At 38.8% G+C, this 23,369-nt stretch overlaps 1 protein-coding gene across 7 annotated transcripts in view; it reads right to left on the bottom strand.

Moving 5' to 3' along the window:
• Positions 1-23,369, bottom strand: part of cadm2a (cell adhesion molecule 2a) — a 604,121-nt gene that overhangs the window by 111,311 nt on the left and 469,441 nt on the right. For all 7 annotated transcript variants that reach the window (XM_067434027.1, XM_067434028.1, XM_067434029.1 and 4 more), the window contains one exon: positions 8,617-8,766. In XM_067434027.1, the coding sequence (XP_067290128.1) occupies positions 8,617-8,766 (150 nt within the window). The remainder of the gene's footprint in view (positions 1-8,616; positions 8,767-23,369) is intronic.

Genomic DNA, 23,369 nt, shown 5'->3' with positions numbered 1-23,369 from the left:
ATATTTCCCACAAACCCCCTTTGGCCATGCACAAAATGTCTGAAATCTCCCTATCTCCCTTCCCTCATTTTCACTTTCCTTGAGGCTGCAAAACTATCCAAAACCTGTAAAGAGCAGCACAATTGAGCACTTTTCCAACACACACACATACCTCACACACCCATCACGGAGTGACACAAGGGACAAAACTGCTGGGAGACCAACCGGCACACATTAAAAAAGGGCTTCAGGCTGACAGACTTTCTATATTTATATTTATTTATATTAAATAAAACATGAATCATGACTTACACATTTCCATCGTTGTAACACTTATCTATTTTGATTAAGACTTAAAATACGTCTTAAATTGGATCAACTAAAAAGAGCTCTATGCAAATTGTTCCCTTTGTTTACGCTGTTTTATATTGCTCAGTATTATGTGCTTCAGTCAGGTTTTATATATGAAATGTGCATGGAGATAAAAAGTGCTTGTTGTCTTAAGCTAAAATATGTGACAAAATCTCATTGTATAAACACTCTGGAGTCAAAAAACACTCATGAAGCACTTAAATCACCATGCCAACCTCAAAACTTTGTACATAAATCACGACAAGGGTAGCAATCAACACACTGCTCATTTGAGTAGAGGAACAAACTCATCCTGACTTCACACTTCAAAAACAGGATTTTCCTCCCGGCTTGTTCAATTAAAATTAGCAAATCTAACAATATATATATATATTTTTTAAAAGTAATCCACTTAAATTTGTAAAATAGATGTTTATTTAATGCATTAATGTTGGGACTACATGAATATTTTTTATTATCATTAACTGAAACTGACCAAGGGACTAAGTAACAAAATAAAGTGCAAATAAATTTTCCCCAAATCGTGCAGCCCTATCTTTGCGTACAAAATTGTCTTTGCATTGTTGGCTTACGCATGTTTGTGATGGTTTAAACAAGCTAATTAAGGTTGTGTTAGGTTTTTTTTCACGCTTTTAGAACGCCATGAGCTCAAAGAGGCGCAGAGTAAGCTTTTTTACTGGTCGCTGAGTTGAAGAATGTTCAACTTTGAGTAAAACTCAGTGCTCATGCAGAGTGCCGTTTCTTTCACTTTTCACCCAGCTATCCAATCACAGTGGAGGAGGGGCGGGACCAACCGTCACATTCTGCTTGTACTGTACAATGTACAAAAGTCGGGTGGGTGTAAGGTATTGGTCTTATTGGTTTATTTAAAAGAATGTAACATTATTAAAGGATTAAAAGAAATGTAAGGAAATAGAGAATGATACCATTTCTAGTTCTATCGTAGTTATAAATAATTTTTTTTTTTGAATATGCACACATTCACTGTTGGGTTTTTCTGCCTAATATTTAAAAATGCAAAACGTTACATGTTATGTCAAATTCAGTTATGATTTACATAAATGTACTATTTTCAATTCAAAATGATACAATTTCAAAACAAATGTCAAGTAGTTTGCATTACTTAATATTAATAATAATATTGGTCACTGAACATTTATTATCATAAAACCGTTGTCAAATGTTAAATGTTTAGCTACTTACATCTTACAACGCACTTTTTAACTGCTTTTTAAATAAAGTGTCGCGTTGGAAATCATTAAGCCCCGCCTTCTTTGATTTGATTGGCTATCTCACTCATTCTGACAGTGACGAGTGCTATTAGGACGCTTTCACACCTACCTTGTTTGGTCCGTATTTACGGACTTTTCAGTTTGGTCCAAATCAAAATTAAAGGTGTGAAACCTCCCTCAGACCACGGTCCGGACCAAACAGCCAAAACTTTGTCCGACGAAAAGAGGTAGTCGGTCCGGACCAAACTGAACAAAGGTTCGGTTCGGTTCGTTTCTTGTGTAAAAGCATTTTTTGCATAGTTCGGACTTTCAGACCATTTACAGGACGTTCTGGTGATAGGATTTGTGCAAGCAGGTTAAACTCACAGCACAGTGATGGAGCACGCAGGTGCTGCAGAAAGTAATGCCATAATATTAATAGTATTGGCAACGATATGTGTCTTCTGTTTATTCATTCTTGTCAAAGTTACCTGCTGAATTGACAACACACTGGCATCAGACGCAGGTCCGCTAACAAACCAATCAATGTTAAGATACAGTCCACATAGATGATGACGACAGGACGCAAGTGCATCATGTAAAGTTCTTTAGTGCGCTTGCATGGGAATGCAACTGCAACTGCAATGTGAATGCAAACCAAAACTAACCAAATGGATACAATGTATCAAAACACAAACTTTGTTTTGGACCTTTGTGCAGACTTTTAGGTGTGAAAACGCCCTAAGACCGCTGAAGCAGACCAAACTAAAAATGTAACATTTTACTTTTGTCATCTTGGCAACAAACAGAGCGGTGTTTAGTGGAGTACGGCTAATTTGGCCATTTCGAATTAGGCTTATTCTGGGGGTTTTGTCCCCCTCAATGTCTATGATGGTTACAGCCCTGCTAAAAGCAGCCAAACCTTAAACACAATAGACCAATGGTTTGATCCATATGGCGTAACAGACAATTAAATTTGCGAGTACCTGAGTGATTGATGTTTTCTGTCAGGACTGAGATCAGATAGACTGACAGCTTGCAGGGATAAACTATTCAACCAGCTCCTGGTACAAACTAGAGACATTTCCTCCTGGTTCAGGTAGATTGCGCCAAGCTCTAAATCAAATCAGACGCCATTCCTAGCAGGCGGATTTCACAACCCCCCGTTATCGTCTCCTCTCCTCCGCTCGTGATGTGTTTCTTATTACACTGTTTCCCAAATGTGAAACTTTTTCAGTTGGATCTGAAGCTCATAGTGTTAATAATTAAGCCCTCGCTCTGGCATGAAAAGCACATTCTCGCGGTCGAGTGACTTAGTCTACACACCTTATTGCAGTCAACACAGCATATCCAAACAACCCTCCTCTCCCGCACAGATAAAAACACACATGGACGTACTCGCAGGTGCTGCTCGGCCAATCACAAAGTTCCTCCCACGGAGCCTGCTTCATGAGAATGTAATTGTGGGAAACGCTGGGCTGGCACAGCATGAGAGCATATCTGCACAAATTAACTATAGACTGATGCAGAAAAACAGGCAGGTGTAGGATGAGTGCTGGGTCAAGGTGAGGAGTTAAATTACAGAGCCGTGGAATAAGCTGTCATCCTCTGTGACATGAAATATTCAAGCGTTAATAATTAGTGGAGTATTACAAGAGCTAATGAAAACATATGGAAGTGCAAAAGAACCTGTTATATCATTTCCACCCACAAGGCTGAAACCTAACCTGCTAAACTCTATCGACAGCATTCGTGGCTTAATGTCAATGAACCCAGAAAATTATCTAAATTAATCTAATCTAATGCAAGGGACATTGTTGATTTGTCCCAAACCACATGGTTGGCTATGCATTGCATTTGATAAAGAAGAACAGTTAAAAATGTATATGAATATAATATGGACACATTATGGTCATTTTTGCATAATATGTGATATAGCCAGGAATTACATTTGTAATGAACAAATGTGGATTATGAAGTTTATCCACAAAGAAAAAAACAAACAACAATAATTCATATAAGTGCTTTAACAAAGATATGGGCTTCAGATGTTTGCTTAAAGAAAAACCCCGGCCCCTGGGAAATCTCATTGGCTAAATTCTTTGCTGAATATTCAACACCAAATGTGTTCTGATTGGTTGTGATTATGGTAGCACAATTTGGGGAAAAAATCTAAATAAATTCTGATTTAAAATGCATGAAAAATTATATATTAAATATGCATTATTACTAAAAAAATACTTAAGAAATATATATTAAATAATAACAAATATATTTTTTGCAGTTAGAATTAGATTAGAATCCTACAAATACTAATACTTAACTGGTTGTGTAAAAGAACACAGTGCTGTGCTTCACTCTAAATGAAATTGCAGTCAATGCCATTTGATTAACGTTAATTTGCGATTCTAGTTTTATTTTGATTAATCATGCAGCCCTAGTTGCGATTATGCTTCACAAGTTCTAATTCTGAATACTTCAAACTGTAATCTGTGTGTTCCTCAATAGAAAACTCATCCAGTTTTCCTCTATGGCTGAACTAACTAGACAAAAAATGTTGTCAAGTTTTGTCAAGTCACCTTTATTTAAATAGCACTTTATACAAAATAGATTTTTTCAAAGCAGCTTTTCTTTTCAAAGCAGCTTTCCAGTGATGATAAGAAAATTATGTGTTTCCGCTGTTGTTCAGCTGAAGTCAGTGTTTATTCAGTATCATCTATTATATTATATAAAGCAGTTCAGCAAAAAAATATCATTGTCCAATGTCAGTACAGTCAGATCAATACTGTCATTTGTATTGGGGAGAAAATTTGAAATAGTTGGTATGCATGTGACGTCACCGTCGGCCAGAGTGACTGCGGTCACGCCCACCGAGTGGCAAAAAAATTGAGAGGCAGCATTGGTTTTCAGTGTGAATGCTGCGCAAAACACATTTTGAAATGGGAAAGAGCTTTGAGATTGACTGTACAAACAGATTTGACAAGAAGTCTGAAGTATATTTTTACAGGCTGCTGAAAGCTACAGAGAAGAAAAGCAAATGGATCGCTGCGGTTCACAGAAATAACTGGACTCTAGGCAGCCAAAAGTGGATTTGCAATTATCATTTTGTTGAATTTTGGGGTAAAATCATAAATACTTAAATACTAAAACTTTCTTATTTTCTGCATAATTGGATGTTTTAATAAACATAGCTGGATGATGTGATTATATATATATATACAAGTCCTTCTCGAAAAATTTGCATGTGATAAAAGTTTATTATTTTCCATAATGTAATGATAAAAATGTAACTTTCATATATTTTAGATTCATTGCACACCAACTGAAATATTTCAGGTCTTTTATTGTTTTAATACTGATGATTTTGCCATACAGCTCATGAAAACCCAAAATTCATATCTAAAAAAATTAGCATATCATGAAAGATTCTCTAAACGAGCTATTAACCTAATCATCTGAATCAACTAATTAACTCTAAACACCTGCAAAAGATTCCTGAGGCTTTCAAAAACTCCCAGCCTGGTTCATTACTCAAAACCGCAATCATAGGTAAGCATAGACAGTAAAAGAAATGGATCGCGATCCCATTGATGTCAACGGCGAAAAAATGAAGTCAACCTAGGGGCACTCACTTCCTGATGGCTGAGCGAACTGCGCAGGCTCAGACTGAGCTTGACGACGGAGATGTGACGTGAGCCTCCTGTCTGACAGCTGTAGGTCTTCTAGTAGTTGTGGAAAGTGAAAGCTGAATCACGTTGTTTAAATATTTTCTCCCGTTGCTTTTGGCTCACTATGGGCTTCTCCCCATTCTTCCCCCTTGACTTTATCAGACTTTATGTCTCCACGTCCCTCCGACTGTCTCATAGACATTAAAAGATTGCCTGCGAGCGTCTCCTCAGGTCTATACGGTAATTTCTCAACTGTGCGACAGAGTCTCGCGTTGGTTATGACGCAATCGTTAGCCTATTTTTACAAAAACAGCTTCTGCGGGGCGATAGTGTAAGATACAAGGTAATGGAGCCTTTTATGCATTGTCGTGTTTCTTTAGAAATAAACAATGGACAAATGGAGTCTTTAAATGTCTCAGATGTAAAGTTATTCACTGTCAAAGTGACTCAAAAATGAATGGGAGTCAATGGGATGCTAACAGCAGGTGATGGCTTGGTTAGCAATGGCAGCCCCTAGGGGTGGAACGCTTTCCGAGCGCTAGATTACCCCCTTGTGGGTAAGACTGCCGACCTGACTGCTGTCCAGAAGGCCATCATTGACACCCTCAAGCGAGAGGGTAAGACACAGAAAGAAATTTCTGAACGAATAGGCTGTTCCCAGAGTGCTGTATCAAGTCACCTCAGAGGTGATCAGACCCTGAGGAAGATTGTGGAGAAGGACCGATTCCAGACATTGGGGGACCTGCGGAAGCAGTGGACTGAGTCTGGAGTAGAAACATCCAGAGCCACCGTGCACAGGCGTGTGCAGGAAATGGGCTACAGGTGCCGCATTCCCCAGGTCAAGCCACTTTTGAACCAGAAACAGCGGCAGAAGCGCCTGACCTGGGCTACAGAGAAGCAGCACTGGACTGTTGCTCAAATTTTGCATGTCATTCGGAAATGAAGGTGCCAGAGTCTGGAGAAGGAAATGGCAAAATGCCTGAAGTCCAGTGTCAAGAACCCACAGTCAGTGATGGTCTGGGGTGCCATGTCAGCTGCTGGTGTTGGTCCACTGTGTTTTATCAAGGGCAGGGTCAATGCAGCTAGCTATCAGGAGATTTTGGAGCACTTCATGCTTCCATCTGCTGAAAAGCTTTATGGAGATGAAGATTTGGTTTTTCAGCACGACCTGGCACCTGCTCACAGTGCCAAAACCACTGGTAAATGGTTTACTGACCATGGTATTACCATAGTGCTCAATTGGCCTGCCAACTCTCCTGACCTGAACCCTATAGAGAATCTGTGGGATATTGTGAAAGTTGAGAGACGAGACACCCAACACTCTAGATGAGCTTAAGGCCGCTATCGAAGCATCCTGGGCCTCCATAACAGCTCAGCAGTGCCACAGGCTGATCACCTCCATGCCACGCCGCATTGAAGCAGTCATTTCTGCAAAAGGATTCCCGACCAAGTATTGAGTGCATAACTGAACATAATTATTTGAAGGTTGACTTTTTTGTATTAAAAACACTTTTCTTTTATTGGTTGGATGAAATATGCAAATATTATTTCATGAGCTGTATGCCAAAATCATCAGCATTTAAACAATAAAAGACCTGAAATATTTCAGTTGGTGTGCAATGAATCTAAAATATATGAAAGTTTAGTTTTTATCATTACATTATAGAAAATAATGAACTTTATCACATATGCTTATTTTTTGAGAAGGACCTGTATATATATATATATTCGGCGGTGTCAACACATACTCTCTATTACTCATTGGGATTTCATGTCTCTCTATGTGGCTCTATGTAGAAATAGAAGTAATTTGCCCCTGAACACAAAGTCCCCACCTGAATGCATAAATCAGCCATTCAAAGCTAATTGTTATTCTACTTCCATGTATTCTTTGATCACGCCATACACGTTGGAGTCTGTGTGGGCCAGGAAACACTAAGCTATCTTTGACACATAGATCTTTTATAAATCAAAGGACATTTATTATCTCTGTACAAACAACCTGGGGAATTCTCAGATATGGAGCGCCACAATATCATTATAAAATCCAATCCGCCGGGTGTATCGAATACGTCCCATGATTACTTCCACAAGAAAAGCTCTGCTGACATAATGAACGGGGCATTTGCCGAGCCTGTGATAACGCTCCTGCTCCGTATTGATCTGATCTGGGAACAGTAGATATCTTTAACGCTGCAGTGGAGAGTCCTTTAAATGGCTCACCTCCCATACCTCATTTATCAAATGTAATCTGTTAGTATTCCACAACATTAATCAACCCGCTGTCCCACTTTCCCGTGTATGTGCGTTCATGTGCTCTCATGATTGTATGTGTGGGAGTCTGGGAGATTGTCTGAGTTGTTGATTTTGCGTCTGCTCTTGATTAAGCGTATTTACTGGTAAAAGTGTGTCTTATAAAGCTTTGCTGGGACCAATATTGATTCTCAACAAGAATTTATAGCCAAGCAATCATACAACACATGAACACAAAACCATTTTACAACATCCAGCCCATTCTGGAAGAAAATCCAGATGATGTATTCACCCTTTAACTCAGACAATGAGATAGAGCTGTAAATCTTTGTACATAAAATAAGGGATCCTGAAACTTTCATCTAAAACCACATACACCACATACAGTGTATGAATAAAGCTCCTCATATAAACGGGATTCAATTCAAAACTGATTTTAAAAGAAGCAAGAGAGAGTACTTTAATAAGCATAAATAATTTGTGACTATTGATAGTTACAGCATTGAATGAATACTGGTTAAAAAAAACAAAGATGGTGACCGACGCAAGATACATTTTCTCTTGCGTCGGTCACCATCTTTGATTTTTTTCCACCATATCCACTATTCAGTTTTTCTGCCGCCTTGGAGTTATCCATTTATATTTTCGTTTACGTTTACTGAACTCATCCACCATAATAGATTTATGTTTTCATTGAGCTTCCATATAGGATTTATTTTTTCCCCCTTTGTTCATCCGCCATCTTGGAATTAGCTTTTCTCAGAACGTGTCCACCATCTTGGAATTAATAGACTTAAAATAGTTAGGCCGAAACAGTGTGTCTTAGGGCGTAGCATATCATTTAAAAGCATCATAGGTGCATTCCTAATATAAAGGTGTTTTAAAAGTAATTTTAGAACACACTTTGTGCACCTATGATGCCTTAAAATGCTGAAAACAGAGCAGACTAGGTTCACACAGTTTATACAAGATCTTAGCACTGCCAGCAATCTGTCATCGCAATCTAAACAGTAGTAAAAGAGCGCAAAGTTCCTCCATTAAAAATCTCATTCAGCTGAGGTCCCTCGCCCACCTGATAACACCCAAGAAAAAGATATGAATCCCTGTGAGTTTAGTGGCAATCACTCACTCACCTTTCTTGTCTCCAAAGAAGAGTGTCTGCTGTGCAGGGTTTGACCACTGGAGGGAGGTGTTGTCATTGTGTTCCACACGGCAGGTCAAGTTGGCTATCCCTCCTTCTGTCACAGTCATGTTCTGGACGAGAGGGACCTGGCCTTGGGCTCCTGGAAGAGACAGACCAAACTAGGTGAGAGACAGTCACAACCACAGCAACATATGGAGCATTCAACCTTTAGCAAAAGCGCTCAACTTGAAGCTATGAATAGATAGAAGAAAAAGCCAAGACACGTAAAACCTCAGCGCTTGGGAAGAGTAAAACAGCTCTTGCCACAGAAGTTCTTGTAATATTAATGCCACATAAAAAACTACCAAGCATTATAATGTTTTACTGACAGTTAAAAATAGAACATGACAGAAAATATACAACCCAGCCAGTCAAAGTGACAGGTAATGATTATATGCAGCGCAACCTCTGGCTAAGTTGTGTTTTCATGAAGCCCATCATGTGGTTTTGTTTGTGGAAGAGCTTCTCCAGAAAGGCAGAGAGGAAGACAGCTACTTACATCTAAACATTGGTGAAAAGTACAGAACCCGATGAAAGTTACTTGCATCATTTAACACTAAATCATATCCCGAACCAGTCTGAAACAGACAATAAGAGCAGGCAAACTCTTGCCATCAGAAACACAAGATACGTGAATGTATTTACGAATATTTTCATAGGGCAATTAGACGACAATAAGCAACTTTTGTGGTAGGAATTCTTTATGGAGGTGTTATAGGAAATCAGAATAAAACTAATATCTTTGTTGTAGACTGCTGTCTGTTTTTCCAAACTGGCAAACTGGAATTACCAAAAAAAAAAAAAAAAAAAAAAAATCTCTTCTGTGATAATTTGTCACAACTTAGAATTCACAATTGAATAAGAAATGTGTTGTTTCAACTTAAAGGTGCACTATGCAACTTTCTGTCCACTAGAGGGCGCCTATTCTAAACAAAGGTGTAGTTTGATGACACAAAGTGTGAGCGCAGTATCTTGGGACATGTGGTCTTCACCTCACAGCTGGTGGAAAATAGGACTCGGGCAGAAATCACGTTCATGAATGCGGTTATTAACGTTACTGTAGTGTAAAGCAGAGCAGGACAGAGTGTTGTGGAGCTGAGCACGGCCGATGGAGCGATTGTTACACAAACACTTGGCTCGCGAGTACTGGGACTATTATTATGACGGGACGGGACACAGTCGCCGGGCGACCCGCACTTCCGCTTTTTCCGGTCATGATTATAAGGCAAAGCAGCTCTGTTTATCATATGATACATTTAAGAGTGTTTACAATTATGTTATGACGTTACTCTGTGCGTTCGCTCGGTGCTGCTGTGACATGTTCACACTGCTAAGAGAAAAGCGCTTCTGCAGAATAAAACCAAGGGTAACGCAGATATGACGCAATTGACAGGCGACTCCCTCAAACGCTATGCTGACACGCCCCGGTCCTTAGATAAAATAGCAATTTTCTCACAATTTACAAAGAGTTGGAAACATTTACTCAACTGAACAAAATATATAACACTGTGACCTAGTGTTTTTTGGATATTTTACTGCAAAAATACTACATAGTGCACCTTTAAAGAAATTTATATATATATACACACACACATACACACACACACACACACACACACACAGAATTTCTTGACACACACACACACACACAGAATTTCCCTTTGCTTGATACATCGCCACACTACTGACAACAGAAAATTGACCTTTTTTGACCAGCAAAATTTCGGCCAGTTAAAGTATCCAGTCATTAGCTATATCCCAAACCAAAAGAGCCAACCAGCAAGTCTCTACAATGGACCCCTACATACAAAAGACGTCTCCTAAACATCTAAAGACAACAAGTAAGGGTCACTTGTGAGCCATCGCTCACTACGGTCTGAGCAGAAGACTGAATAAAGGTTTAGCTCAGTGAGAAATAATTCACAAACTGACATCCATCACGGCACCCCAGGGTTAGACAGGCAATAACAGATCACCTTGTGCAGGGAGGGGACTCATAGGGGAGCTAATGAAAAACTGTACACACACACACACAACCCTGGAGAGGACATGATAGATGAATAATCTGTATTTATTTAAAGAGAAGAAGTGATCAGAGGTCAACATCTCCAGCAATAACGCTCCAAGACAATGAGATGTCAGGAGAGATGAAAAATGACAGGACGTGATGTAATGGGTAAAGGAGAAGGACAATGGCATGATGGAAGAGAAATGCATGTCCTGACCAGGCAACTTTCGAGTGTGAAGTCATTTTTAAGTTCTAACTAAAAGGGAAATGATGAAAATAGCAACCAAACACACACAGAAGTCATGGATTAAAATGTAATAGATGTGATTTAGCGCATGATTAGGATACGGTGCGGCACAGATTGGTGGTTGATGAGAGAAATAGAGATCGACGGCTATCTAGTTTGATTCAACTCTGCAAGTCTAGCATCTTTTTCTGTTCGCTGCTAATTGTGGCGTGTCACAATTAGCCTGATTTGACGGCCTGTCCAGATATGGTGTAGCTTTCATAAGAGAACCAGGAGGACAAGCAATAGTGAGTGAGTGAGTGAGTGAGTGAGTGAGTGAGTGAGTGAGTGAGTGAGTGAGTGAGTGAGTGAGTGAGAGAGAGAGAGAGAGTGAGAGAGAGTGAGAGTGAGTGAGTGAGTGAGTGAGAGAGAGAGAGTGAGTGAGAGAGAGAGAGAGAGAGAGAGAGTGAGCGTGAGAGAAAGAGAGAGAGAGGAGAGAGAGAGAGGAGAGAGGAGAGAGGAGAGAGAGAGAGAGAGAGAGAGAGAGAGAGAGAGAGAGAGAGAGAGAGAGAGAGAGAGAGAGAGAGAGAGAGAGAGAGAGAGAGAGAGAGAGAGAGAGAGAGAGAGAGAGCTGCTAAGGGCCTCTCCACAGGCTCCCTGACAGAACAGCACATCAGCCAGCTGTGGTGCTTATTTCTTTTCCGTGCCTCTGGCAGTCACATCACACACACACACACACACACACACACACACACACACACACACACACACAGAAGAAGTGTCGATTTGGGATTTATTTAATTTCCTAACTTGTTTATATGCAAGAGACAGAAACACTTGCATATTCCACAGTCATGATTATTACCACCATGCTGTAGCTTAGCACTGTAATGCTGATGATGCAAAAATTATTTAGTTAATGTACAATAAAATGTGAAAAGATGTTGAAAAGTTGTGTAGTCAGTTCAGTTTCAGTGCAACATCTGGATTGTGTAAATCGACTCTCTTGAATTCAAAAGGACTTTTGTAAAACAGAATTGCAATATTTGATTGGGTGGCCAAAATCAATTCATAGCTGATGCCATCAAGAGATACTGGCAGGTATAAAACCAAATTATATAATATCAATATTTCAAAGACATAGGGCCCTATTTTAATGATCTGAAGCTCATGGCGCAGGTGCACTTAGGATATGTCCAAATCCACTTTTGCTAGTTTAACTACGGAAAAAAAACAGTCAGCGCGCCAGGCGCATGGTCCAAAAGGGTTATACCTAGTCTCTTAATGAGTCATAAGTGTGTTTTGAGCATAACATGCAATAAAACAAGCAGAGTCTCATCCAATTCCCTTTAAAAGCCATTTGCGCTCGCACCATGGCGGATTCGCTATTTACATGGAGGAATGTGTGAGCGGAAAGACTGAACACTTCTCCAGAGAGGAATCCAGCCTATGGGCACAAGCGTGCCCTTTAAATAACAAAAAATAAATAAAAAATACTGTGCTATTGACTTTAGACCAGGTTTTTGTTGGTCAATGATGCAGTTGTTTTCAATTCTTTAAAATGGCAATGCACCAACAATGCGCCGGACCACACCTCATTTTCAGACCAGCCCATGGGTGAACAGATGGCGCGAGTGCATTTGCTATTTAAACAACATGACTGAACATGAAAATAACGCACTGGGCCGAAACTAGCAAAAAACACTTACGTCGCACAGGATAGGGTGCATACTCTTAAAAATAAATGGTTCCCCAAAATAACTTTCCTGTGAACAGTTCTTAAAAAAAATTATTTTACTCTTAGTGTTAAGAATATTTTAATAATCATAAGAGCATTTTCCATTATAAATAACCCATTGTGCAATGGCAGAGGATCTGGTGTTCTCAGCACTGTCAAATAAATGTCCAAAGCTTCTGACTCGTATCAGAAAAACTTATGCTGAGATTTAAAGGTGCTGTATATGAGTTGTTGATGGTACTGATTCATAATAATGTTATAATATTTAGGAAAGATGCTAAGTTCACATATTCGTTTCTCTAAAAAAAACAATGCTAACAATGCTAAACAATGCTTGGTCTGTGCAATAACGCTCGCGGCCAGTTTACCCACTAGTATTTCAATACCACGGGTTGCCAGTTGGCAAAAAACGCAATGCTGCCAAGGAAGCCAGAAAACAAACTGGGTCAGGGGTCACAGATTCTAGCAGACCTAAAAAGCTTTGGCCTCCATCAAAAAATCTAAAAAAGCATAGCTTGTAAGTATCCTCGCATTCCATTGTCATTTGCACACGTTCCTGTTGTGAGTCCTCAAACAGGCAACCCTGGAGAGCGATGAGTCTGATAGGGGGACGGGGCAAACTATTAGGGATGGGCATTTTCCCAAAATATTGTATTCGAATATTTGGGCTCATAAAAATCGAATATTCGTTTATTTAAATTAGGTATTTTGAGAAAATGAAAGAGATGTTTTTCTTTTTTTCTCTAAACATGTCGTCACCATTTCTGAACAAGCTTATGATTAGGCAATGTACACAACACGCTTACGTTATATCTTAAGGATTTTAAAACATTAAACAGTGTGTAAAAAAATGCCTAAAGAACAAAAGCATTATAAGCTCAAGGATCACGAGCGCAGTCAGAGCGCGTCAGTTAGCGTGACGTACATACACACACACACACACACACACACACACACGTCAATAGGCTATAGCCTACCGACCTGTCTGTGTGTGTGTGTGTGTTTGATATGGCTGATGTGTTTACTTTGTATTGTTTCACATTTTCATGTAGAGAGAAACTATAATATTATTGGATTATGATATTATTCTCGGGTGAGAAAATGCGCCACTGACAGGCGTTGCGGAGACAAAGATATCGGTTAAGTGAAGTTTGAGTGAAGAATTTTGTGTTTTCTGTTCATAAACCCTCAAAGAACTTTAAAGGAAGCATTTGTCTGGAGATCATTTTGCTATCATAAGTTATCTCACTCGCACTCGGTGTACAGATGAGCTTACCTGCACTCCTGAGCAGTGATCGCTCATTCCACTGGTGTTTGGATTTCATGTGATTCTCGTTTGTGGTGGTGATATTATTATAACTCAGTTTCAGTAATTGATTTCATCAAAAGTAACTCCATTTTGTAACAGCATTTTCAATTTTCATCGAAGTAATTCCAAACATTGCGAGCCAGACGACGACATTGTGATCAAATGCACTTAACTTATAAACCTGCTCCACAACGCCACCCAGTGGATTGAGTTATGACTGCGAGATTTAGATGGATTTCTCATGGATTCACTGTGTAGCCAGTTGCTTGTGACTTTTTATTTTATGTCATCCTACTTTTATTATTTTATTTTACCTTACCTTATTTGTGTTGAAAGAAATATTTTTGTAAATGTGTTAACTTCATCAAAACTTAATGTTACCCTTTCATTGTTATTTATGTTTAATTTTCAATGGTTCCAGTCGGGAGTTCCTACCAATTGTTGTAGGTGGGGCCTTAATTAGTGGCGCACCTTAGGATGCGTTATCGCTTCCCCTTTAAGCGTTTGCGCTCAGTCTGACTGTGAATGCAGACGACGGGGAAGTGCGGAGTGAGACAGTAGGCCCTTCCAGTGTGTGTGTTTTCTAGTTTTGCTCCAACCTACTTTTTCTTTAAAGGTAATAAATGTACATTTAATACATTTAATAAATCCTTCATCTCATCCATGTTTGGCTGTCCTTCTGTCCTGAGGGTACCACTTGATATCTGCTACAACTGCATTTACTGCCAGCCAATTAACAAAATAAAATTCGAATAGTATTTTTAGTTTTCGAAATGTTAATTACAGATCGAATATTCGACTATTCGAATATTCGCACACCACCTCTGCAAACTATATTTTGATTTTAGACTGCAGTACCCATTTCAACCACTATCTGTCATTCTAACATATAGCACCTTTAAAAAAATGCCAAATATTGGCCCATATCGTTTGCACTCGGCTATGTAACACAATTTGAAATCCGCTATATTTGATTTTAAGAAAATATAATATGTTATAATATAATACAATATAATTAAATATTAGCAATATATTTGTTGCTTGCAAAAAATAAATAAAATAAAAATCATAATGGTACAAAAAGCCTTTCTGGGTCCAGATGGTATAGTTGCAGCATGCCAGCTCGCCAAAGCATGACCCCATGGCTCATCCTGCCTCAGGGGTCATATGAGACAGTAGAGTAGGTCATTAGATACCTGATTAAGGTCTCCTACAAATCCACAGCATAAGAGGTGGAGGAAGAAAAAGACAGAGAAATGGATCTGTATTACTCTAGGTAGGCAGGATACATTATTCATCTGTGTTTTGCATGAAGCATGGCCTGCCAACCCCTGTCTCTAGTTCTCTCTCTCTGCTTTCTTGATCTCTGCCATCTTCTCCTGCCTCATTTTCTCATACCTATCCCTCATCACTCTTCTCTCTATAATCAGGAGAAAGGGTCAAGATCCATGGGAAATCAGTCATGGGAAACTGCTCCAAAACCCGAGGTGCAAATATGGCTCTATTTTTACACATATGGTTGATAACAAACAATTAAGATTAACGAAATGTGTCAACTTAGGAAGTCCCAAGAGGGTCCAAAACTGTGTGAACGCAAAAGATGATAACTGAGGTGTCACTATTCAGGAAAAAAAACGTCTAACTAGGCAACCCGATCACATGTAAATGCATATAAATAGTATGAGTATGCAATGTCGTGGAATGTATACGCCAAAACTCATTTTGGCGTGCATATGATACGCTGTTTATCGCGTGCATATGATACGCACTTTATGACGTGTATATGACACACTCTTGGGTAGGATTGGGGTGGTGGGAAGGGGGGTTCGTACGTATAATACGCCATAAAGTGCATTTCATATGCACGTGAAAAATATCGTAGCTTATGCACGCCAAAATGAGTTTTGGCGTACACATTCCACGTCATTGCACATTCGTACTATATATGCATTTTCGTGAGATCCAGCTGAACTAGGAGTCTGGTAATGATCATTATAAAATAAGAAATTATGGCAGCAACATCTCCAGTGTAGCTGCTAGCCTATGGGAAGTCTAGACAGATACATTTATTTAGAAATATTACAAATATAAATAAACAATATTAATTATAGTATATATTATAATAAATCCTAATGTATTCAAATGTGTGCAGCAGTTTTAGGCGTTAGACAGGCTCCTCAAAGTCCTCCATGGACAGTTCATGCTGTTGTTCCAAAGAGTCCGTCCTACTCGCTCTTCACAGGAAATATGTTAAGTTTTGGACAGGTTTCTACCATTAATGCAGAGTATTTTCGAGATGTGCTTCCAGCTATTCAGAACTGTCTCTTATTTTGCATATTTTCTGCTAAGAGCGCTTATGAATAACAAACAACTGCTGAGAGATACCTGAAACTACCCACAATGCCACAACCATCAACACTGAAGCTGAAAACAAAATACTTTATATCATACGGGGGGCGGGGGGAGGTTTCAAAATGGAGTCACGCCACCAGAACATGCTCAGCTGAAGAGTTAAATGTGTTAAAAAGTTCAACTCAAGGTAACGAGCAAGACAAAACTTGAAGTAAAATGAATGAAAGACCAAACCAAAAAATTAAGCAGATATCTAATTAAAAAAGTGCATCTGCCTACTTCTTCATTCCCTCCGCTCACCTTACTGAACTACATGCATTCAATAATTAGCTAATATGAAATTGTATAATTTTAGCCTAAATAGCTTCTTTGTGAGGCACTATTTAGAATAACAAGTTAATTTAGGGCCTAAGATTTAAAACTATTAGATTTTAAATGTACTGTAGATAGCCCCTTTCACACATACAGTCTTTACTGGTAAATCACCAGTAAGAGATCATGTGAACAGGAACTTTTCAAAAAAAGGCTAATTGATTCTGGCAATTTACCAGTAAGGGAATTTGTAACATTACCGGTAAATTACCAATAGTGTGCTCTATGTGAACGCAGAATGAAGATTACCAGTATGATCACGCCAGTCTCTCGTGATCGCACATACGGCAGTTAGTGGAAATTAGAGATTACAGTTTTAAATATGGATATTTTCCTACACAAATGCATCGCTTCACTTCAGAAGGCCCTCATTAACCCCCCGGAGCCGTATGGGTTATTTTATGATGAATAGATGCACTTCTATGGACTTCAAAACAGAATATAACTTTAAAAAAAATATATAACTCTGATTGTATTCGTCTGTATGAAGAATGTCATATACACCTAGGATGACTTGAGGGTGAGTAACTTATGGGCTAATTTTCATTTTTGGGTGAACTATCCCTTTAATGCACATTCCTGACCTTACTGTAAATATCCAATTTCACTCAATCGCTATTCAAACAGCAGTTGACGTTGATTGTAATATCACAATAATTAGTTAAATATTAAACATATTAGACACTACATGTGTAGTGAAAAAAAGAATCTTACTTTTTAAAAGTTTTTCAAAGAGGGAATTTTTAAACATCTATCTTGTCGTTCTTTTGTTTGGGGATACTGCTCTTAAGACACTTTTTGTGTTCTGATGATTTGATCAAAACCAGCACGCTCAATATGTCGACTTAATAGAACGATGAAGTGAGTCCTTCCGCCTTCCTCTGTGGTCAGTGGCGTCTGATTGAAACAGATCTCTCCTGGGATCTGGTCTGTCTAATGCGTTTTGATCTCGCTCTCTCTATCTCTCTCTCTCTATGTGTGTCTCCTATTCTCCTCTTCCCCTCTGTTTCTCCTTTCTGTGTGTACGTCCTTCCCTCTCTCAACAATCAGCGAGCAAAATATAAAATTAGCTTCAGTCTCTCCTAAATGTCCTCAATAACTCTCCCACTGAGAGGTAGAAAACAAAGAGGGAAAGTCTCACGAGACATAAAGAAACTCATGTACGACATTTCCAAGATCTTAATATCAATTAATACATTAACTGTGAGAAATCTTAACAGAATAGTTCACCTAAACCTAAAATGAAAATCCTGTCATTTTTTACTTACCCCTTTAAACCTGGGAAAACATTTTCAAGTACAACATTGAAATCTAAAACAAGAGAACCTCACTTCCTTCAGACATATTTAAACATAATTTAAGACACACCTGACATTTAGCAGCTGTTTTTAGCTTTTTTGATTTTCCCAACATCACTCTGCTAATGTTTAGAGGCTCTCACAACATTTGAGATGACGCAAAACATGAATCAGTTGCATGAGTGATCTGTCTTGGCTCTTCGAGTCCACGTATCTCTGTAACCTTTCAGCGAAAAACTGTAACAAGATGACCTTTAGCAAGAATGCTCTTGCTCGCTGAGACACCGAGGCCAGCCTGGAGGTAGTCATGTCCTTGACCTTTAGCCCTGACCATATGCTGACAGGCGGCCCACATTTTTCAGCACAAATCAACCACCACACACATTTTTGCACATTTAAACACATTGGAACATAAACTGGAACACTGCAAACACAGCGATAGAACCGCGACTGTCAATAGAACTGTGGGACTGTAAATTGAGTGCATTAGTGCCTGCCCCCTTTTTCAGCGGCGTGGGTTCCGGAAGTATTTTTTCCATTTATTTTTCCAAAAGGATTTTTCACCAAAAATTCTACTGTTAATCATGATTATATGAAAACATACATTGAAATTAAGTGAATGGATGGCTTCAACTAAAGCATATACTATCAATTAACAACCTGGTACCTCACAACATGTTTGTCTTTACAGGTTGCTTAGTTATTGAGCAAAATAAACAGCAAAAAAAAATTCTCTCTCTTATGCGAAACTCCTGGTTCTGTGGATTCCTTCTGAAATTATTTAAATGCAAAATTTAGCCAACAGTAAATGTGACCACATTTTTACTTTTATACAACAATTAGTCCTGCCACTTGTTTTTATTTCCAGATCCCAACCTTTGTATTCTATAAACCCGATTGGAAAGGTGCTTGACCAATCAGATCCGAGGGAAAGTATTAGTTGTATTCTTCCCACTAGATTTGCTGCTCACTCAATTACTGTACAAGTTAAGGTTACGTATTATGATGAAAGCACAGTGCTATCTCTCCCAGAACCAACGCTATCTCCCGGCCAATTTGTACATATTTTTATGAGTTGGCTAATTTGTATGGCCTCACCCGTAAAAATTAGTATGATTTGTCTAGCAAAAACCAAAGACCAAAACCAAAATTTGTACCAGGCTGTAAACATGTTTTTTTCAGCTGTAAATTTGGGCAGTTTAACATTGGGCTCAATGAGATTTTGCTCCCTTTTGGAGCCTGTCCCTAGTGGCCAGTCGAGGAAGTGCAGTTTAAGTTACTTCTGTATTGGCTTCAAGAGAAACGCCGGGAGGTTGCCGCTTGGTTCAAATGCAAAATCACCACATTGATCACGAGAAAGCTGACTTTTGTGTATAAATCGCTACACTACGATGCTCCTGAAAATTTCACTAATGTGATCGCACCGCTGTACGTAGGTGGGATCACTCTAATATGGACGGTTGTTGTTGGAACAAATGCTAATTAGGGCGTTTTACACTGGCACGTATCCTCAAGTGTGATATGACACAAATGGAGCATTAAAAATCCTGGCATATATGTGGACCAGCTCAAGACCGATGCCTGAAAGTTTGATTTAACCAACCATCTCAACTAGACGGATTCAATCATCATTAGCCAGGATTTGAGGACAAATGAAACAGACTAATTCATGTCTGAGGTCTACCAGACAGCGCAAGCCCCAAAAAAGCACATCCATTCGGGTATGATGCCAAGTCTATGTTCCCAGGTTGCTGTGTGCCAAGCATGAAGTGCATAAACAGGTGCCAATTTGGCAAGCTTTGCCAGGTGCTGACAATGCAAATCCCAGACCGATGTATCCAACCTCTGCATTTTAAGATGCGCTGACAGTGCTATACGGGGACAAAACAGCAGAAACTCAATTCAATTCACATTTATTTGTATAGCTCTTTTCACAATACATATTTTAAAGCAGCTGTAGAGAAAATACATGTGTTCACATTTCTATTTAGAGTGATCTATTATCAGAGGTGACCGTGTCAAAGAATTGCATTTCAGAAATGTATATATACAAATCACACAGTTAGCTAACATCATTCAAGCTCCTTCTGGAGATTTCTGTGGTTCCAGCTATACTCAGTGAGATTAATATGTAGAGTTCTCATCGCTGTGGGTGGGGTCTCACTGCTTCCTCCCAGTGGGCATCAGCAGGGGCACTGGTGAAAATGGAAGGGCTAATCTTTGATATTCTTTTCATTCAGCACTCAGAGTCTTTCCCTAGGGGCGAAAATAATGTTTGAGGAGTTAATTAGAGCTTTGGGACACTGAGCAGAAGAGGATGAAAGACACAGATTAGAAATTAATAGTACGGCCTAGCTGATTTCAATACACCCTGCCAGTGTTAAACTGGATTATTGCTCTCAAAAATACCGTCATGTGTGTTTATTTGGTAATTTTAGGTAGTGTCGTGCCTGTCCCTGTCATGATTATGAAATGTTAACAACTTCAATAAATGTATGGTTGCAAGTTAAAGATTCTAATTTATTGTTTTAATTAAACCTTTTCAATTGCAAACATTCTTTTTTAGAATTCTGTTGACATAATACTGTTGATTATTACATCAACTTATTAATGTCAATTCATTTAACCAAATTGCTACTTTTAAAAAATGGATTGTAGTAACTTAATGAAATTGTCTTGATAACTTTGGAAATTAGGCAGTGGATTTCTATTTCTCAACATGCTTTGACTGGATAAGGAGAACAAATGTCGAGATAAAAGGGATAGTTTACCCCAAAATTTAAATTAGCCCATGATTTACTCAACCTCAAGTCATCCTAGGTTTCAGAGAATGGCTGTTTCTGTTTTTAAAGGAACAGAATAAAAGTCCTTAGAAGTGCATATCCATCATAAATGTAACCCATACAGCTCTGGTGCTTGTGTAAGAAAAATATCCATATTTAAAACTTTACAAACTGTATCCTCTAACTTACGCTTACTGTCGTACGTGACATAGGACACAGGCGTCGAGGATAGAGCAAAACAAAACTTGGTTCTTGTGAGAACTAGTATATTCTCACCGGAGCGTCCTATGTCATACGCTGGACTGCCAGTCCCTCGTGAACGTATGACAGTTAGCGGAAGTTAGAAAATATAGTTTGTAAAGTTTTAAATATGGATATTTTTTACCCCACCCTCTCCCCCAAATCTGTGTGGAACACTTTTATGATATAAATGCACTTTTATAGACTTCAACAGAAACAGCCATTCACTGCCATTATAAAGCTTGGAAGAGCTAGGACAATTGTCTGAAAGAATAATGTCATATAAACCTAGGATGACTTGAGGGGGAGTGAATCATGGGTTAATAAAAAGTTTTGGCTGAACTATCCCTTTATTCTCAACATGTATTCTCTTTATCCAGTCAAAGCATGTTGAGAACTAAATAATGGGCTAATTTTCATTTTTGGATCGTCACTTTAAGTATTACTTTATTTGTTTTTAATGAAGGGAAAGATCTGTTAGTGTTTAGTGCCATTATGTTTGACATTTAAAAGAGTTTCTGTTTTTGTGGTTACCATTGTGCTGAAGGTAAACACATTGACTCGATATACTGACTGCGATAATGACAAGTACTATGTTCATTAAAGCATGTTAGCAGGTGCTATGATAGCTGTTGATTTGAAATGAATTAAATAGACCAGATTAATTGGTTCCAGGGCTACAACTCTAGTAGTAGGAGCGACTTAATTTTTTTGAGTAATCAACTTAAAAAATTGTATTTATATAATTATTCAGTTCTTCTAACTCAATGTAGCTTGTAGGTTGAAAGTACATTCTCTCTCTCTCTCTTTCTCTCTCTCTCTCTCTCTCTCTCTCTCTCTCTCTCAAAAAAACTGCAACTCAAAGATGCAAACTGTAATTTTGTGTGTGTGTGTGTGTGTGTGTGTGTGTGTGTGTGTATGATGGTCATCCAAATGAAGAACCAATCAACAGCCAGGAGCACTGCAATTTACACAGTCTGCCTGAGGTCAAATTGCAATGAACAGAAAAAATTAGATGGTGTACATCCAGAAAGTGCTGCCCCAATCCATTTGCAGAGAAAATGTTGCTGTATTGGGAAGGTTTACCACAGAGACAGTGTTCACACCTTTTTAATAAACCACCCTAGAAATAGCTTTGTTATAGTTGTTTCTACATATTAAGCTAGGAACAGAAAAAAGTATTTAATTTATTAAATTACACACATCAACTTTAACCAGTCACAGCACTAATTGCTAAAGTGTCTAATGAGCTATACGTGCGCATCACGGGAGTCAAAGCAAACAGAAATCATCGGTGAACAATGCGGACACAAAGTTTTGAAGAAGCACTGCAATTTCTGATTTAGAGAAATCTAATCAATTAGCAAACAACAAATGAACTGGCCTCAGCGGTTCCACTTCCATTTGCACAATTAGACCAGTGTGCAGCTGCTCTTGCCATTGTAAACAAACATCCCAATCACAGTTTCTTAATTGTAGCAAGTTTTTTTTTCCTTTCTCTTTTTAATGCTGTAATTTACTGCGACAAATGGGAACAGGAGCGATGCCTATGAAAGTGTCGTTGACAAAAACAACTCTTTTGCTCGCCGAGCACAAACACACACACAATGCCATGTGCGGAACGGGGAAGGGTCCCACTGCAGGCAGATGGCATGCAGGTAAAATTGCCATCTGAGGTGAGTGTGTGAATAGTACATAGTCTCGTGCATTATTCATGAGGAGAGCAGGTGGTTTAGAGGAGTCAGTCGCTGATAGCGTCTCACTCATTCTGTACACACAGGCCTCATTTCATCTACCTGACTCCAAATATTTGCAGTGATAGTTTTTCTTCCTCAAAAAATGAGGCAGACCTCTGGGAGAGCTAACAAATGTCACATTCAGATCTATTGCACAGGCAAGATTTTCATTTTGCGCAGTGTTGGGAGAGCAAGTAACTAAACACAGCACAACAGTTTAGCTTTCTCATAACAAGCTACTTTTTACAAGTAGTGGTGTAGTATTACACAGCAATACACTGGTGTAACATTTTCATTGTGCCTACAGCTTTTTAACCGTTAAATGCTACGTTTGCAACAATGAATACCTGGGAATTTGCTGGCTGTAGTGGAGTAGAATTATTTTTTTTTTTACCCAATTGACTGCGTTAAAGGATTTGTTTGTGGGCAATCAAAGCAATCTCACTTTTCTGTGGCTTACCAAGTCACACACAACCTCTGTGAACTTCCCCTTATAAATATTTCACTGCCTCTCTCTGAACCACTTAAATGAGAGTAGCTATCTTTTAAATTTAATGTCTAACTACGTGGCAAACAGCAACCGTGAAATTATACAGCCGCGTCTGAAGGACGCACTGTCACAATAAAATGAAACGCATACA

The sequence above is a fragment of the Pseudorasbora parva genome, chromosome 23, assembly GCF_024679245.1.
Source record: "Pseudorasbora parva isolate DD20220531a chromosome 23, ASM2467924v1, whole genome shotgun sequence".
Classification (NCBI taxonomy): Eukaryota; Metazoa; Chordata; class Actinopteri; order Cypriniformes; family Gobionidae; genus Pseudorasbora; species Pseudorasbora parva.
The sequence above is the reverse complement of the archived record's forward strand: the minus strand, read 5'-3'. Positions and strand labels throughout refer to the sequence as shown.